We start from the raw sequence: 16,811 nt of genomic DNA on the forward strand, positions 1-16,811 counted from the left end.
TTTCAATGATTTTTGTTTAATTCTTTATATAAGTTTAGTAATACAAGTTGTCAATCTATATTCTTAAACTTTGTATACATTAATAAAAAAAAAACACTTTAAATTAGGTTTATCCTATTTGGACCCTTATGAATTGTTTAACATTCACTTAGGAATGGTAATTGCACATCCTCTAGTCTTCGGTTTAATCCCGGTCTGAAATTGATTTTTTTTTTGGAATTACGAATTAGGCCTACGAAGAAGAAGCCCATAACGCCGAAAGAAAGGCCCAAATTAAAGCTTAAACCCCAAATTTGCCTCCTCACTCCTCAGCTTCGTCAACAAGAGTGTGGTGTGACTCTGAGATAAGGAGGAAGGACAAAAAGGAAGACGAAGAAGGTGAAGAAAAAATGGCGAATCTCAACTCAGCTATCGATTCTGGGTTTTGGGACCAGAACGTTTCTTCACCACAAACCCTTGAAGGCACGGTTCGCTCTGTTCCTGGTGAGCCATTCCCCGTAGATGGAGCACGAGCCAGCCGCTCTCACCGGATTCAACAGCTCTCTCTGCTTCGCGAAGGCTTTCCTCTTGGAATCATTCCTGCTTTTGCTCCTGCTTCTGACAAGAGACTTGGCTCTTTCTCTCTCAATTCTCTCTTGCTCAGTCCTTCCTCTAACAACTGGTACTTATCTTTTAAACCTCTCTTCACTTTGATTGTGTGGTGTTTTAAGTAAGTAATGCTTAAAAGGTCTTTGCTGAGAATTTGAAAAACAAGATTCAAACTTGTGAAATAGAAACCAATTTGGACACTTTTTGTCCTTTTCTAGGTGTTGGGTTTGTTGAGACATTTGATTAGGTCTGTTTGGCATTTTTAACTCAGGTGGCTAGGATTGGTTGGACAGTTTAAACCAAGGAAGCTCTTTTCTGATATCAAAGCAGATATTAGCAATGCGGAAGAGTGGGATCTTCAAGTTGTCAAAGATACAGCAAAACACTTTGTTGACAAATCCCTTTACTCTATTGGTTTATGGACTCAGATTGCGTTGGGTACTTCTTCTTCTCTCTTGTTTAGCACTGAACGCCTTGGAGATAAAAAGGGACTCCGAAACAAGTTGATGTTGGTTCATCCGGTATGTATATCTCTCTCTACTGTACCCATGATGGATTCTTTTTGTATGTTTAAACCACTTCTAATTTGATTTTGTTTGAGCTGATGAGCAGCTTGAGGAACATGATCTCACTGTGGAAGCAGCTTGGCCAGATCTGTTTTTGGACAATAAAGGACGTTTCTGGGATGTTCCTGAATCATTAAACGTTGACGTCTCATCACTTGTTCCAGAATCAGGGCTTCGTTACCGGTTTGGTCTCCATAAAAGCAGGGGTAATCCTCAGTCTGTGAGTGCTGGTGTTGCTGAGACTGGTGTTGATGCTCCTACTTCTTTGATGCCTGGTTTATGCGCCAAGGCTGCAGTTTCTTACAAGACTAACAGAGACTTGTGGAGGCCAGAAGAGAAAGAAGTCAAGACAGAAGACAAGACAGAAGAAGAAGAGGATGCACCTGTGTTTCTGCCTTATGATGTACGTCTACAGGAGCCTCATGCAGCTATTTCTGGAATAGTAGGTACTCTCTTGAAAACCCCGTTCGTTCGCCTAAAGAAGTCTCTTTCCTTTTTCTTTTTCTTGACCTTGAATTGAATGCTGAGTTATTTATGTTCATTCTCTAGGTAGCAGCTTGGCAGCTTGGATCACAGGCCGAGGCATGCTGGCTAATGGCAAGAAGCGTAGTCCGATAAGCGCAGACGTATTTGGTTCTGCTTGTTACACATTCCAAAAAGGACGGTTTAGTAAGTTGTATGGCGATCTAACACGAGTAGATGCTCGCGTGGACTTACCTTCAGCTTCTGCTCTTGCTAAAAAAATCTTCCATGCATTTCGAAGATCGTCAGGTAGTAGTAACAACTCAGATGACACATTGTGGTCTCCCAGACTCAACCTGATATTCCAGCAACAGGTATTGATCCTTTGTCCAAAGATCAAAAGGCATAGTCTTTCATGTAAAGAATCCATATCAATCACTGTGTTTTTTTGTCTTCTGCAATACTTTTGTAGGTTGCGGGTCCGATTGTTTTCAAAGTAGACTCGCAGTTTCAGGTAGGTGCTGCACGAATGGAAGATCTGATTTACAGTTTGAATTACTCCTTGAGGCTTCTTGAGTCTGGCAAAATCGTGGCTTGGTATTCTCCAAAGAGAAAAGAAGGCATGATCGAGCTGCGAGTTTTTGAGTTTTGATTTAGTCTCCTCCTTTTATGTGTGTACCAACCAAGTTAACATTTGTATCAGAAGATGCTTTAAATTAGCAACAAGTCTTTTTTTAGTCAACTCTTTCAAGATGCTTTATATTCTTTTTTTAGATAAACTATTAAAAATCTCTCCTTTTTTCACTATTAAAAAGTCTCTCTTTCGTAAACCTAATGTGCAGTGCATAACGGTGCGACGAAGCCATTGCTCTGTTCCACTACTTCTTCAACGAGTCTAACATTGTTCCAAACATCATCTCTTTCAACCACATTATCAAAGCTCATTGTGAAGAGAATCGTGTAGAAGAATGTCAGAATGTCTTATGTCTTAAGCATGTCATGATTCAAGCTGAAAGTGATCTCAATTGATATCAAATCGAAAGATTAATGGAAAACAACAATTGCTGTCTGAAAATTACAGGAAACTTCTAAAAAACTTCAAATCATTAAATGTTTCCTCTCACTCTCTCTCTCTTGGAAAAGACTTCACTCAACGAGGGCCAACAAGTCACTCTCTTTACAGAAGCAATGCCTAGCACCGGTCCCCAAATCGACCTGAGTAATAAATTCAGCGATGTTTCAGTTCTACATTCCTTAAAACCGCACAAAAACAACAACAATTGATCAACTTTTCACTGCAGAGAAGCTGAATTCACCTCATAAGCGCTCACGTCAGAGAACAGAACCTGTGAAAGGCAAAGAAGAAAGATATAAAGAGAAGAACATCACAGAAGTTCCACAATAGATGATGACTATGTCTTTTGAGTTAAGAAGAAACCACTACCTTCTTTCCAGGTCCAACTTGTTGTCCAACCTCAGAACCAACAGAGATAACCTAAAAATGATTCTCTAATCTTGATTATATCCAATCAAACATGCTAAGTCATATAGTAACATAAGGAGCAATATGACTTACCTCTCCTGTTAGGTACCTCTCAAACTTCACAGCTGCTTTAGGCAACAAAACTCCACCTGAAGATTTCTGCAAGACAAAACAAGTTACAAAGAGCCACTAAGTTTTTCTCGAAATTTCTTTGGCAATTGATGATATCAACAACAGTTTGATTTCTACTTGTACTGCTTCTTGATAATAAAAATGGCATCTCAGACAGTAAAGGAGCTAAACTTACCATAGGAAGATCTTCAAGACGAACAAGAACCCTGTCTGCTTGAGGAACAACCTGCAAATGTTATCATATCAACACAACAAAAATTAATCACCAATTTAAAACAGAGAAACCAATACATTGTGCAGATGAAATTAAACGAAAAGGCAGTACCTTTGACGGATCCCATTTAGTGGAAATCGCTTTGATTCTAAGACAACCTCTTTGACTTCCTACAGATACACGAGCCGAAAAAAAATCAACAACCAAAAAAAAAAAAAAATCCGAAGGGGAATAAACATAAAACAGTTGAGATATGTAATTACCAAGAAGCCTGTTGTTAGCTGTAGGAGGAGTACTGGTTTTGACCGGGAAAGAAAAGAAAGGTTTTGGTAGAGAGACGAAAGTAGAAGCCATGGCAGGATAAGGTTTTTTTAGCTGAAGCAGCAGGTAAGATCTTCTTCTTCCTCCGTCGCGATTTTGGCTAGACACTTCTCGTTGGTTCTTCTTATGGGCCAATATTACGGCCCATTTAATTATTTAATGTTATATTAAACCGAAAAGTCTCAATTTAGACCAGTTATGTTCTGAAAGCCAAACCGATGTAAAAACTCTTATGTTTTGTCAAACCGAGAATTGTCAATTTGTTGTTTCATTAAGCCAAGGTAATGTATTATGGAGAACGAAAACCACCATTTGTATATATGCTTACCGTAGTGTTAAAATAAAAACCTCAAATGACTAGAACAAGTACTATGTCAGAATCCTTCGGAGCTGCCAAATCCAAGAGTACATAATACCAACGGTACAGTATGTTGAGATCAACATTAAAGGAATAAATGGGTATTTGTCACCTAGAAAATGCGGATGTAAGAACTGAGACACCATCTCTACTATAAACAAACCCATTAGATAACTCTTCTCAAAATATCCAATCTTAAACTTGCTCTTTATTTCACCACTCTCCTTCTTCCGAGCCTTCTTCTCTGCGTATTGAGCCGTAAAGCCGAGCCACATTACCATGGAATGCAATAACAACAGCAGAACCTTGATCGGGTATTCTTGTGGCTCATATAAAAGTGGAAAGAGAGAATAGCAAGAAACTGCAAGAGAAATACAGAGATTAGTGTGTCGAATGAATGATTATGCACAAATGTGGGTGCTGGTTAGAAGGAGGATATTATATACCTATCGAAACCAGAAAGTAGTGTTTAGCATCTTCTACACTCTGCACTGCAACAATTGCAAGTGGGATGGTGAAGTGAAGTGATGCTTTCTCATGGACGTGCCATCCAAACAGAAAACCACATGTGTATGCATAAGCTATCCATCTAGCAACAAGCCCCGGGTGTGGTTTTTTCCAGGCTTTGACGAGACATGGAGATATCGCAAGTAGTACCAGTGCAAATGTTGTCAATGGGGTGATCTGTCATTGCACCATTCAGAAATAAGATCAAGCAGAACATTCATGAGACACGACAGAGCTAACAGAATGAGCAACTGAGTGTAGGTACCTGAGGGAGAACTGCAAAAGGTGAAGAATTCCCAACTAAACCACCGGTGAAAGAAGCAGAAGGAATCCGAATATCGAACCCAAGCTTCCGTAGCGAAAAGGCAAGTCCTTTGTCGAGTATTATATAGAAAACCCAAAAATTAGGTGCCCAGTATGCATGGCACAATCCTCTCCCGAAAGGAAACATCCGACTAATAACTTGCTGGATCTGCAACATAACGAGAGTAAACAAGAAACTGCAACCATAAGATGCTTTCTCAATCAAATCAATTAAGGAAAAGGTTCACTTATCCAACTTGGTTAGATTTCTGTTAATCTCAACAATGGCATTAGCTTTCTCTCCAATCAGGACAAATCGCTCATGAAATTGACAAGTAACAGAGAGAGTAGAGTTCTATGACAGTAGTTTCACAATGTATAAAGTGAGATAAGCTCTCTAGCGCCAAATTCAAACACTATGCTCAAATCAAGCAGCACAAAACGACTTTAAAACTCCTAAAGACAATAGAATCTTCAGCTAAAACTCGTAAAGAATTTGACAATAACATTGTAAAAAAACCAAAACTTTCAATCATCAAAAGAAAGAAGAACTAATTCACTAACCTGTCCATGGTAAATAAAAGGTCCATAAGCGGCGACAAAAACCGCCACAACCACCGCACCGATAGTTACAAGCCGTCGGAAACCAGTAACAAAACCGGACCAGCAATAATGCCTAAGGAGATAAACAAAGTAAACCGGAGCAGCGACGGCGAACAAATGCTTAAAGCATAAAAGAACAGCGAATAAGAACCCACCCAACAGATCTCTCCCTTCTTGAAGAAACGAAATCGAAAGCAACAACCAACCCAATAAAAACCCATTATACTGAAAATGAATATGATCTACGATCAATAGCCCCGGAGACCAAATCACCAATGCGCAGATCAGGTTCCGCTTCATCGGTTCCAATTTTCGAGTTAATCTGTAAACACCGTAGAGAAGACATAGATCCGAGACGATTACGCTGATTCGTTGGAAATAAACCACAGATTCGGCACCGTAATCGATTCCAGATTGAAGATTTACGATCCTGGGATCGACGACACGCGCGAAAACAGAGAGGAAGCGTTCGAAGTAAGCGAAGAACGGAGGGTAATCGAGAGTCCATTGGCTAGTCTCGTCGAAGTACCATCTGGTAAGTGGAAGAGAGTGTGTGATAGCGAGCCAGTTACGGTGTACCTCGAAATCCGTGCTCCTGTAGGACGGGATGAGAAGGAGTTTCACGGCGGTGGCCACGGCGAAGAACCATAGCAGAAGTCGCCGGTCCTTGTTCTCCTCCCGGTGATCCATCTCGGCACCAATATAGACTGATAACATTAGCGACCGTTGATTTACAAAACCCATTGTGATATGGGCCTAATTCGGACCAAGACCCGGCCCGTTTGATAAAGTAGGTTTACGTGGCGTTGTACACATGGCACTAGGTACAACCGCCCAAAAGGAAGTAGCTATTGGCTACTGGCTAGAGGTAGACCATATGAAATTAACCAACGGCTGTGATTTTTTCTGCAACCCGAATATCTGAGATCAGATCTGAACCATAGGAATACAAAACAGCAGATTTAAATATTTAAACCCCATGCAAACAAACATCTTAAAGACCCTCTACCAAACCGCCACGTAGCAACTACGATCACAGCTGGCGCACGAGCGAGGATCACCGCACGTGTCAAAATAAATGGGAGGGGGAGGGTAGGGCAAACGGGGTACAAGGGGAGCTGTCATGGGCCCGTGAGACAAGGACGTTGATAATTGGGCCTAAAGAGAGGTGATGGTGGGGCCCATGAATGAATACAGTCTGAGTCAGCTCCTCGTTTGATATTCCCAACTCCGACGCCTTGTTGTATCGACAGATGACAAGTTGTGTGGTCCAGTGCACACAATTATGTATATACTACTACTACTTCTTGGCTTTTTTTTTTTTTTTTTTTTTTTTTTGGCACTTTATTATTATTGATTGACCACTACTAAAACATCTTTTTTTTTTGTATCTATTATTACAACTTTTTTTTTTTGTTCTTCTGAGCTGAGTGTGTGTTTGTATATATTATAGGTTAATTTTTTTTTAAAAAGTTAATAATTGGTTAGCCGTTTGTAATGTGAGTCATTGCTTACTCAGATACATTCAGTTTTCTTGACGTGATCTTATTTTAATAGAATAAATTATGATAGTGGTTTCTTACCTTAGAAAGTCAGAAGTCTGCTGTTTCGTGTTATTAGAATAGAGAGATCCGTATTATAATCATTTAATAATATGTTATTTCAAGTCGGTATCTGATAATTTACCTACGTGACACGTATAGTTTACACAGTAGAAATAGTGTATTATAAAACGAGAATTAAACACCCGACTATAACATTAATACTATAATAATAAATGAATAAAATAGGTCGGTCACGCTCTTGCTACAAATATAAATGTCATACATTTATTCAATGTACACATGTTCTAGAACTTTTATGACTTCTTAGATCTTATTGTGTAAGTTTATGACTAATTTAAGTAGTAGATCGTATTTGCGTAATTTTTGTTTTGTTCTTAACAAAGATTGTGCCAAAGACGTTATACAGAATTTCAACTAAGAGGAGTTTTAACTATTATAAATACACGTATGTCTTTTGTATGAGATTTAACGTTCAGCCAGTAGATTCTCCGGATTATTCTTTTTACCTGGAGCTGTACACGTGTAACGAGAGGCTTTTGTCTCATTTGAAAACACTAATATAAATATATTCACTCTTCTTGACTCTACTACAGTAATAATAAATAATAAAAAACGTTACTGTCCAGTATATGTCCATAGAAGAAGAAGTAAACGAAAAACATATAAGTACAAGCAAAGCATTAAACAAAAAAAAATGAGAGGTGATAATAAATTACACACACACATACACATGAAAAAACATTGTCCAGGAGAAATGAATCCTAAAGAAGACACACGAAAGAAGACAGATTAAAAACACAAAATTAATTTATTAGTGAAAAATATCAGCAAAAAAAAATTATACTAGAAAGATTCAATAAATGTAAAATGGAAAAAGTCCATGAATCATGCGGTATGCATGTTATTGTTTTGTGGCCAACGAATCATACAAAAACGCAACAGACTTGTTTGATTCCCCTCCTCCAACCAGATCCACCCAAATTATTGTATTCCCATAAAACTAATATTTGTATGGTTTCTTTATTGCTCGACGATATAACCAAAGAAACAAATGTATATGCTTAATTTATTTTTTACTCGAAATTCGTTTTTACAATATAGAAAGACAAAATAGTACAAAAGAAATGGTAATTGGGTACGGAATAAGAGTTTGATACATTGTATTTTAACTTTTCTGGGGGTAAAATAAAATAATCAGATAAAGAATTTAACCCAACACAAAAAGACATACTAATATAAAAAAAGGCCATGTAATGAATGATTGAACTTTAACGTAGAGATCTTTCGAGACGGTAGATTCGGTTACGATGAACGGTGAGGATTTATCGTAGAGTACTGTAACAAAAGTGGTCCGTGACACAGGTAATGCCACTCAAGTCAATGAGAAAGTCCGAAACTCCGGCTTTATATATCAGCACCAAATCAATCAGCTTCTTCCTCCTCCTCCTTCTCTCTTTCTCCTTCTTCTTCCTCTCGAATCTGCTTATTATCATCTCGCAGTTTGCTTATCTTTCGTGTAAATTAATTGGAAAGTTTTTGTTTGTGAAGATCAGATAAGTGAATGGCTTCGTATTACTCTGGTTTTTTGAGTTGTGAAGAGCCACACTTTTTGGAATCTTGTTCTCTTTGCCGTAAACACCTTGGTCTTAACTCCGATATCTTCATGTACAGGTACTTACTTACTTATATATTTCTATTCAATTATCTCAAAGCTTTGAACTTTTTTCTCATACCCAAAATCAAATTCTGGATCTGGGTTATTTTCTGAAAACGATATAATTGTTTTTTGTTTTTTTTTGTGGTTTGTGGTTTACAGAGGAGACAAGGCTTTTTGTAGCAAAGAGTGTAGAGAAGAACAGATTGAATCTGATGAAGCAAAGGAGAGAAAGTGGAGAAAATCTTCAAGATCTCTCCGGAAAAGTTCTTCTTCTGAAACTAAAGAATCAGTCGCCGGCAACACCGTACGGGCAGGAACTCTTGTGGTGGCTTAGTAGAAGAAAATTTTATTACATTAAATATGAAAGCAAATAGTTTTTTTTTTTTTTTTTTTTAAATCTATTATCCTTCGAATCAAAAACCCTTCTTCTTAAACCACACAGACGACTCATAATATCTTTCTCCCAAAGAGCTGCAAAAGTTTCTGCTCTGTTTCTATATGTTGGATCAGATCGGAATCTGAGAAAATTGTAGTTCTGGTTTTATGTAAATGAATGTGGAGTTTTCGGGAGAGATCAGAAAGAGAGAGAAGTGTAAGAAGAAGAGGTTCCATGGTTTTGTAATCTTTGGGGTTTGAAATTTTGTTCGATTGTGTTTCATAAAGAAACAGAGCATAATAACTATATATGTTCTAAAATAAATATTCAATTTTCTTTTATGCTTCGTATGATCGTTTCTTTAATAAACCGACATAATTCGTTTCCGTAGCTGTCTAATTGGAAAGTTTTGTTTTGATTTCGAAAAAACAAAATTAGTCTCTTTCGATTGTTCTTGGCGGTATGCAATATACGGCGATAACTAAAGAACTCCGGCGAATCTTTTTTTAAAAAATGTGTAAAAGTGACGGCTCTTTTTTGGGCCTAAAGTGGGCTTTCTCAAGCAGCCTTTATACATTAAGACATTGACACTTCCAACCTTCTATGAAGAGTAGTTAGTTGGTTATTAATTAGTCAGAACTAATCAAAGGTCATCATCATACATACATATATGTTAACTAGTTTATGTTCGTTTACTTGTTCTATAAGGAATGAAGAAAATGTGCATCTTTGACTTTCTTAACAACAACCTTTATTTATTATTACATTCAAAATTTTCTTATGTAAGATTTGGTTGTTAACTTAACTAGCGCAATGAAACGATAGAATTAATATACAATATAGATCATGATCTTTTTCAAGTGTTCATTATGCACGTTTAGTTTGGGCCTTTGTCTCCTTCTGCATTTTTTGGACATCCTGACTTTTGCTTATTTCATTTCATATACAGTATACCAAAAACTTTGTTGCTTGGTGTATCCAGAGGATTGTGCCATGGGGTTTCAAGAATATCATAAGATTCATTTTTAATGGTATATTTGGCAGTCCATATATATTCATTTCCTCTAGTTCGTCTCTAATGGTAAGGAAGTGTTGGAGAAGGCAGTAGATGTTGTGCTTCAATTACAGGCCCCATATCAAGACCGATTCCCTGGCTTCCTCCAAAGTTTTCTGAAGTTTGCATACAGAGTTCTCTTGATTGAGATCTTTCTCCATCAGTCTTCTAAAGTTTCCACCTCTAATTACAAGCCCTATATCAAGAAAGACTCAGTTGCTAGCTTCCTCTTTCTCATGGAGCTCTGAAGTGCATGCAACACAGATGAGACATGGAACAAAAGGTCTGGGATGGGGTTTTTAAGAGATGCAAATGGTGAAGTGCTTTTTGATTGGAATTAAGATTAGTATCAAAACTGACTACAGCTCTAGCTGTTGAAGCGTTAAGCCTTTGATGGGCAATGGTGAGTTTTAGGATTCTAGGTGTTAAGGAATTTGTATTTGAAGTTGATGCAGCAAATGTGATTTCAGCTGCTAGCATCCCCAAAATCCTGGCAAAATCTAATAAATATCCTTCATGATATCGAGGTAATGAGCATTTACATTTACAGTCCATACAAAGAGGTATATGTTTAGATTTGTATGGATCTTTCATTGATTCTTTAGTGTTGGTTAAAGTATACTGTCAAAGCTCAACTGGCAATTGCTTAATGGAGTTGGTACACGTTTGATCAATCTTTACCTTTCAATAATTCAACAACTTGTCAATGTATTATTGATTGTCCACGATTCAAGGAGGATATTGAGGGGACTGAAACACCATGTAACAAAACTACGCATAAGGCATGACTTGTCGACGTATAAAAAGTACAAAACACGATTCTCCAGTGATTGATAAATGAAGATTAGTTCCGTATAACACAAGAAACTTTAAGATAAGTAAGAATACACATAAAATTCCCAGCAATTATAATCAACAGTTAAGCAAAATCCACCCATCTGGTAAATGATTTTAATTGATTACTCACAGCTAAAGAATTTCCCAAGACCCACGTACCCACCAAAGAACGGTTCTATAGAGAAGATTCTACTTTGAACTTCCAAGATTATATAGTGAAAGACTTAAAAGTGTCCGACCTTTTTCTCATTAGCTCTTCTCATCCCCCAACCGTAGCTTAGTATCATCCAGTTCAAACCCGTGACCATCAGAAGAAAGGTGGTTTAGCCACCAAAGACTGTATTCAACCACCGGACTGGTGAGAGTATCATTGCTTGTTGTGTACCTTAAAGCCAAAGATCTTAGGAACATAGTTTTGAGTCGGCTTCTGCGGTTTCATGTTCCCATAGGCCATGAGAAACAAATGAGGGAAAGTAGTTCCAAAGTAAGCTCCATCAATGTCTGCAATAAGCATTAAGGAAAAAAAACACTAAGACAAGAGGACAACACTCTTTGTCTACAAAGAGTTATGCAAGCAGACAAGCTAATCGCTAGTAGAATGCATCATGTTATGCTATATATAAGATTTAATGCCTTTTTGAACAAAGGAAAAAAGGATACTGCCTTGGTATTTAGATCGCGGGTAGTAAATATCCTCGCATTTTGGGCAGTATATCTTCACGGTGCTCGACCTCGGGATATCAGATTGCCCAACCGGAAGACAAGATTGTCCACAACAGAAAACTCTCGGGCATCTCCCGAAATCATAGTTCTTATACTTATCCATCTACAAAAGAGATTCAGCAAAATACATCATTTAAACGATCAATCAGAAACAAAGATATGAAAAACTAAAGAAGAACTCTTGTTTCTTACCATAGCAGCCATTCCTTTAGTAGTGAGAATATAACGAACATGAATAAGACCATATAACATCTCAGCAGCTGATTCCACCATCTCATTCTGTTCTTCAGTAAACATATCACCTAAACCAATAAATTTTTTCACAAGTTATACAAAGAGATGAGACAAAGTAAAGCCTAATTATATCAATACAGTTTTTATTTTTTCACTAACCGTTTGATGATTCAACGTCCAAAATAAGATCAAGTGCATAATCATAGTAAGGAACTTGACCACTCAATCCACAGAGATTAAAATCGTCTTGTATATAATCTTCATCTACTTCACAGAAAAACTCATTCCCTCTCAAATTACAAAACCAAGAGATCCACGATGTATCATCACCTTCTGAACCACTCACATCTGATCCTTCACTATCTGTATCAGATTCAACTGCAAACCAAAACAAAACAAAAAAAAAAAAAAAACCAAAACTTTATTAATATACCCAGATCAGGAAATCTCGAGATAGTAGTAAAATTGAGTGAGAATTTAAGAAACTAACCATCTGGGGAGCGAGAATCAAGCTGAGATTTAGCAGTGGAAGTAGAAGGGAAAGAATCTTTATCCTTAGAAGAGAAAGCCCTAGATGTAGAAGGTGAAGTTTTCTTAAGATGTTTGTCTAAAGCATCATTGATTCGTTTCCGATCAATAGCTCCTCCACCAAGGATCTCCGATCTCGATGATCCACCACCACCCATTATTCCTCCTCCTCCGCTCCGATCCTTGTACATAACTCGATTCAATCCCCCTCAATGAAAAGAAAAAAAAAAATCAAAGCTTTTAGATTCTCAAAGTCTTCGTCTTTCTTCTTCTTATCATCAGAACACACAAGGAGAGAGAGAGAGAGAGAGGCGGAGAAATCTAGGGTTTCAGGATATTTTTTTGATCACAGAGCAGAAGAAAGAGAGAAGAGGTAAAGGGTGCTCTGCTTTTCCCTGTTTGTCATTCTCTTTCTCTCTAATACTGTTTTGTTTTCTTCTCTTTGATTTTTTATCATTCCTCTGCTCATCCTTTTTTTTTTTTTTGTTTAATTCTACTTTTTTTTTTACAAATGGGCTTTGCTTATTGGGCCTTATGATACTGACAGTAGTTATAGAAGAAAACATTCATTTTGTACTTTTTTTTTTTAACTAGTATGATCTATGATAATGATTCTAAATTAAATCTTAGGAAGAAAGGAATCATAAAGTTCAAACTTTTTTCTATTTTTGTATCAACACGGTCGTAATAATTGACTTGTGCCTTTCCTGCTTATTAATGATGATGTGTTTTGGTTGGTCGATCCATTGTCCAAACTTAAAATCGAAAAAAAACAAACTAAAATTAGTTTAGAGATTATTAAAACTAGTTTAAGATCTTGTAAATCTAGTTATGGATATGTAACTCATAAACACCACTTATAACATTATTTTGCTGGATAAGTTTGGACATTTGATTTTTTTTTTTTTTTAAAAAGACAAATTGAAGAAATGGGTGCAGAAGAGTTGTGGAAAGCAAAAGTCTTTTGTATTTTTGAAAAATGGGGAAAAAAACAAACCCACCGAATTAAAAATAGACTCTATTTTAAGGCTTTTGCCTCTCTGACAGCTCAAATTAAAGTTGACTCCTTTTTTTTCCACTCTTTCAAAAATCTTGAAAGCTTTTTCCTCTCAAGAAGTCTCATTCTCCTTCTTCAGTTAAACCAGAGGTACAGAAAGAGAGAAAGAGATAAAGGGTAAGTAAAAAAAATCAGAGATTTTTCTCTCAATCAATGTCAGCTTCAGTGGCTGCAACATCAGCAACAACAGCTTCAACGTTTATAAAGTGCGTCACTGTTGGCGATGGAGCTGTGGGCAAAACTTGTCTTCTTATCTCCTACACCAGCAACACTTTTCCCACTGTATACATATATCAATCTCTCTCTCTCTTTCTTGGATTGCTTTTCTTTATGGCTTTTTTGGTGACTGTTGATCTCCTTATTACAGGATTATGTTCCAACAGTGTTCGACAATTTCAGTGCAAATGTTTTAGTCGATGGCAAAACTGTCAATCTTGGTCTCTGGGATACTGCTGGTAAATATGTTCTTTACTAAATGTCCAACTTGTTGCTGTCTTTTGACTTTGTTTCTCTCAGTTTTTAACTTATTAAGTAGTTGAGAAAATTGAATCTTTACACTGATCTGTGTTAGTCACATGATGCAAAATTGTTTTGGTCCTGAGTTCACTTGCAGATTTTGCTCATGCTTTTTTTTTCAAAAACAAAATCAGACAAAAATTGTGAGTCTTGTGGTATGTCTTTTGGGTGTTTAACATTATATTACAGGTCAAGAAGATTACAATAGGCTTAGACCATTGAGTTACAGAGGAGCGGATGTATTCATTCTTGCCTTCTCACTTATTAGCAGGCCTAGCTTTGAGAACATTGCTAAAAAGGTTGTTGAGACTATGGTTCTTTTTACCATTATATTTTTCACTAAAATCTTACTTCCTCACACCAGCTCATTAGTTTGTGGATCGGTTTCTTTCGCAGTGGGTTCCCGAGCTGAGACATTATGCCCCGACCGTGCCTATAGTTCTCGTTGGAACCAAATTAGGTTGAAGAAATGAACCATTCTGTTAAATCCGTTACGTCTCTGAATGTTTAGGAATCTCACATGAATAAGAGTAAGGGATGTAATGTTCTATCAAATTTTCTTGGTCTTGCAGATCTAAGAGAAGACAAGCAATTCCCAATGAACTATCCTGGTGCTTGTACAATCTCCACAGAACAAGTAAGTTTCATTAAAGATTCTTCTTCAAATATACTACTATGTCACGAACCATGTTAAGAATAGAAATCTTTTATAACATCAAAGATTTGTCTTTTTAGGGTCAAGAACTAAGAAAGGAGATAGGAGCATTAGCTTATATAGAGTGCAGCTCAAAAACACAACAGGTAACTAACCATTAGTGCTTGAGTTACATTCTACAATTAGACAAATATATTGCTGTAAAGAAAGACTTGTGATGATGATAATGGTTTTGTAGAATGTAAAAACGGTGTTTGATGCGGCGATAAAAGTAGTCTTACAGCCTCCTTCAAAGACTACGAAGCAAAAGAGAAAGATTGGGTTCTGCCATGTTCTTTGATCAGTTACTCAAAAATCTATGGTCTTTGCTTTCTTTAAAATATTTTTAGTGTGTTTCTTCTACGAACCATAATATGCAGATCAACCATTACGAGAGTTTGATATTGTAGTAGAGAGTGTATTAACAGAGGTTTTTTAAGCTAAGGTAAGTCTCATCATCTATGTAAATGTGAAACGTTTGGCTCCTTTTGAGTTTTCAAAGTTCAAGATAAACCGGTTTTAACATATTAAACCTGAACCGGAGAAGAAATAAACCGGGTTTTGGTTTTTGGCTAATTGAATAAAACCACAATTCCTGTGAAAGAGTCTTCACTCTTCTTCACTCTATTACCCTAATCTAGTCTCGATGTCAAACCTCGCCGTCTCTAATGGCGGCGAACCACCGCGAAAAACCAACCAGACACCGCCGGCATCGTTTTCGTCGCTTCCATTCGACATCGTGTTGAACGTCTTAGCCCGCGTCCCAAGAAGGCATTACCCGATCCTCCGTTGCGTATGCAAGAGCTTGAGGAGTCTACTTCGCTCGCCTGAGATCCACAAGACTCGATCTTTCCTCGGAAAGGATTCGCTTTATATATGCTTCATGGACAAATCTACAGACCCCAGGACTCCTCGCTGGTTCGCTCTCCGCAGGATTGAGAACAGTACGACTGATGAGAATGTCTTCAACTCCATCGAGTTCCCTTGTGGTTACTCTCTTTCCACCATCGCGGTTGGTCGTGAGATTTTCGTCATTCCCGGAACTCATATTCGCTCAACAAATCTCCAGATCTTTGATACACAATCTGGAAAGGTTCGTGAAGGACCTAGTTTGCTAGTGAAGCGACAATCCAATAGCGTAGAACTAGTCGGCGGTAAGATGTATGTGATCGGAGGCCACAGAGAAGACAAGATTCCAGCGCAAGTATTTGACTTAAAGACGCAAACTTGGGAAGAAGCGCCGATTCCTGAGGAAGATGGGAGATTTGTATGGAGCTGTGCGGCAAGTTTTTCACTAGACAGGAAGGTTTGTGCTTTAATCTCTGGTCGAGGCATGACTTGTTACGATCCTAGAGATGGTTCTTGTGAGACACCTCAGTTGCCTAAAGACAGATGGTGGAAGGCAGGAGTGTGTGTTATAGACAATGTGCTCTTCGTTTACTTCTTGAGATTCGGGTTAATGTGGTATGACTCTCAACTGATGCTGTGGAGGGTGGTTTATGGTTTGGATATTGGCACAGATATTGGCAAAGCTGGATGCGTTACAATGGCTGAATACTATGGGAAGTTGGCTTTTCTATGGGTGAATCGAAGTCTTCTTTGTCCTAAAAGCAAAGAGATTTGGTGTAGAATGATTGGTTTGGATAGAAATGATTCAGGAATTCATGGGACTGCAGAACCGTCTCAACTTCTCTCGATTGTTCCTCGCGACTATAACATGTGTTGTTGTCTGTCTCTTGGTTAAACACGAGATCTCTTGTTGATGATAGATGATGATGTTTAAGTACTTTCTTTAGTAAATGATGATGTTTTAGTGCTTTCTATGAGCTTTTTAGTCATTATGTTTAATATCAGTACAATGTGTTTTCAAGGTTATGAATGTGTTTAGTACTTTCAACTCTCGATTTAGTCATTTGTTGTTGCGGTTTGAGCATCTTGCTCTGTTCCACCTAATCGATTTTGCAGTATTCTCCTAGCAAGTTTGTGTGATTGTCAAATACACTCTTTTACTAATGTTACAAATATTTCTATTT

General features: G+C 37.5%; 6 protein-coding genes and 1 pseudogene across 9 annotated transcripts; 4 read left to right on the forward strand and 3 right to left on the reverse strand.

The window, feature by feature from the left end:
- Positions 1-270: 270 nt before the first annotated feature.
- LOC104783016 (protein TRIGALACTOSYLDIACYLGLYCEROL 4, chloroplastic) lies at positions 271-2,358 on the forward strand. Of its 2 annotated transcripts, none has more exons than XM_010508091.3 (5): positions 271-661; positions 860-1,109; positions 1,201-1,600; positions 1,704-1,990; positions 2,089-2,358. In XM_010508091.3, exons 1-5 carry the CDS (start codon positions 390-392, stop codon positions 2,266-2,268), a joined length of 1,389 nt encoding a protein of 462 aa, XP_010506393.1. In that variant the 5' UTR covers positions 271-389; the 3' UTR covers positions 2,269-2,358. The 2 variants fall into 2 exon arrangements, 1 of the variants encoding a protein (XP_010506393.1); XR_015597723.1 differs by having other exon boundaries at positions 307-661; positions 1,201-1,596.
- A 261-nt stretch (positions 2,359-2,619) lies between these two features.
- Positions 2,620-3,930, reverse strand: LOC104783017 (10 kDa chaperonin 2, chloroplastic). The gene is made up of 7 exons (XM_010508092.2): positions 3,709-3,930; positions 3,557-3,615; positions 3,407-3,457; positions 3,193-3,258; positions 3,061-3,111; positions 2,933-2,962; positions 2,620-2,831 (listed from the first exon to the last, which is right to left on the reverse strand). Exons 1-7 carry the CDS (start codon positions 3,797-3,799, stop codon positions 2,763-2,765), a joined length of 417 nt encoding a protein of 138 aa, XP_010506394.1. The 5' UTR covers positions 3,800-3,930; the 3' UTR covers positions 2,620-2,762.
- A 128-nt stretch (positions 3,931-4,058) lies between these two features.
- Positions 4,059-6,668, reverse strand: LOC104783018 (dolichyl pyrophosphate Glc1Man9GlcNAc2 alpha-1,3-glucosyltransferase). Its single transcript, XM_010508093.3, has 4 exons — positions 5,499-6,668; positions 4,897-5,103; positions 4,571-4,808; positions 4,059-4,485 (listed from the first exon to the last, which is right to left on the reverse strand). Exons 1-4 carry the CDS (start codon positions 6,279-6,281, stop codon positions 4,136-4,138), a joined length of 1,578 nt encoding a protein of 525 aa, XP_010506395.2. The 5' UTR covers positions 6,282-6,668; the 3' UTR covers positions 4,059-4,135.
- Positions 6,669-8,541: 1,873 nt separating this feature from the next.
- Positions 8,542-9,476, forward strand: LOC147946381 (FCS-Like Zinc finger 3-like). The gene is made up of 2 exons (XM_087512035.1): positions 8,542-8,773; positions 8,919-9,476. The coding sequence occupies exons 1-2, from the start codon at positions 8,664-8,666 to the stop codon at positions 9,091-9,093; spliced, it is 285 nt and encodes a 94-aa protein (XP_087368161.1). The 5' UTR covers positions 8,542-8,663; the 3' UTR covers positions 9,094-9,476.
- Positions 9,477-10,994: 1,518 nt separating this feature from the next.
- On the reverse strand, positions 10,995-13,035 carry LOC104783019 (putative casein kinase II subunit beta-4). Of its 2 annotated transcripts, none has more exons than XM_010508094.3 (5): positions 12,474-13,035; positions 12,143-12,361; positions 11,942-12,051; positions 11,687-11,852; positions 10,995-11,527 (listed from the first exon to the last, which is right to left on the reverse strand). In XM_010508094.3, exons 1-5 carry the CDS (start codon positions 12,700-12,702, stop codon positions 11,394-11,396), a joined length of 858 nt encoding a protein of 285 aa, XP_010506396.1. In that variant the 5' UTR covers positions 12,703-13,035; the 3' UTR covers positions 10,995-11,393. The 2 variants fall into 2 exon arrangements, with proteins under 2 accessions (XP_010506396.1, XP_010506397.1); XM_010508095.3 differs by having other exon boundaries at positions 11,690-11,852; positions 12,474-12,974.
- Positions 13,036-13,457: 422 nt separating this feature from the next.
- Positions 13,458-15,303, forward strand: LOC104783021 (rac-like GTP-binding protein ARAC9). Its single transcript, XM_010508097.2, has 7 exons — positions 13,458-13,850; positions 13,936-14,023; positions 14,274-14,383; positions 14,481-14,544; positions 14,657-14,721; positions 14,820-14,885; positions 14,978-15,303. The coding sequence occupies exons 1-7, from the start codon at positions 13,722-13,724 to the stop codon at positions 15,077-15,079; spliced, it is 624 nt and encodes a 207-aa protein (XP_010506399.1). The 5' UTR covers positions 13,458-13,721; the 3' UTR covers positions 15,080-15,303.
- Positions 15,304-15,424: 121 nt separating this feature from the next.
- On the forward strand, positions 15,425-16,677 carry LOC104783020 (F-box/kelch-repeat protein At2g44630 pseudogene; annotated as a pseudogene). Its single transcript, XR_015597339.1, has one exon. The product of XR_015597339.1 is annotated as an F-box/kelch-repeat protein At2g44630 pseudogene (transcript).
- Positions 16,678-16,811: the final 134 nt, after the last annotated feature.

This window comes from Camelina sativa, chromosome 4, assembly GCF_030686135.1.
Source record: "Camelina sativa cultivar CO46 ecotype springtype chromosome 4, ASM3068613v1".
Taxonomy (NCBI): domain Eukaryota; kingdom Viridiplantae; phylum Streptophyta; class Magnoliopsida; order Brassicales; family Brassicaceae; genus Camelina; species Camelina sativa.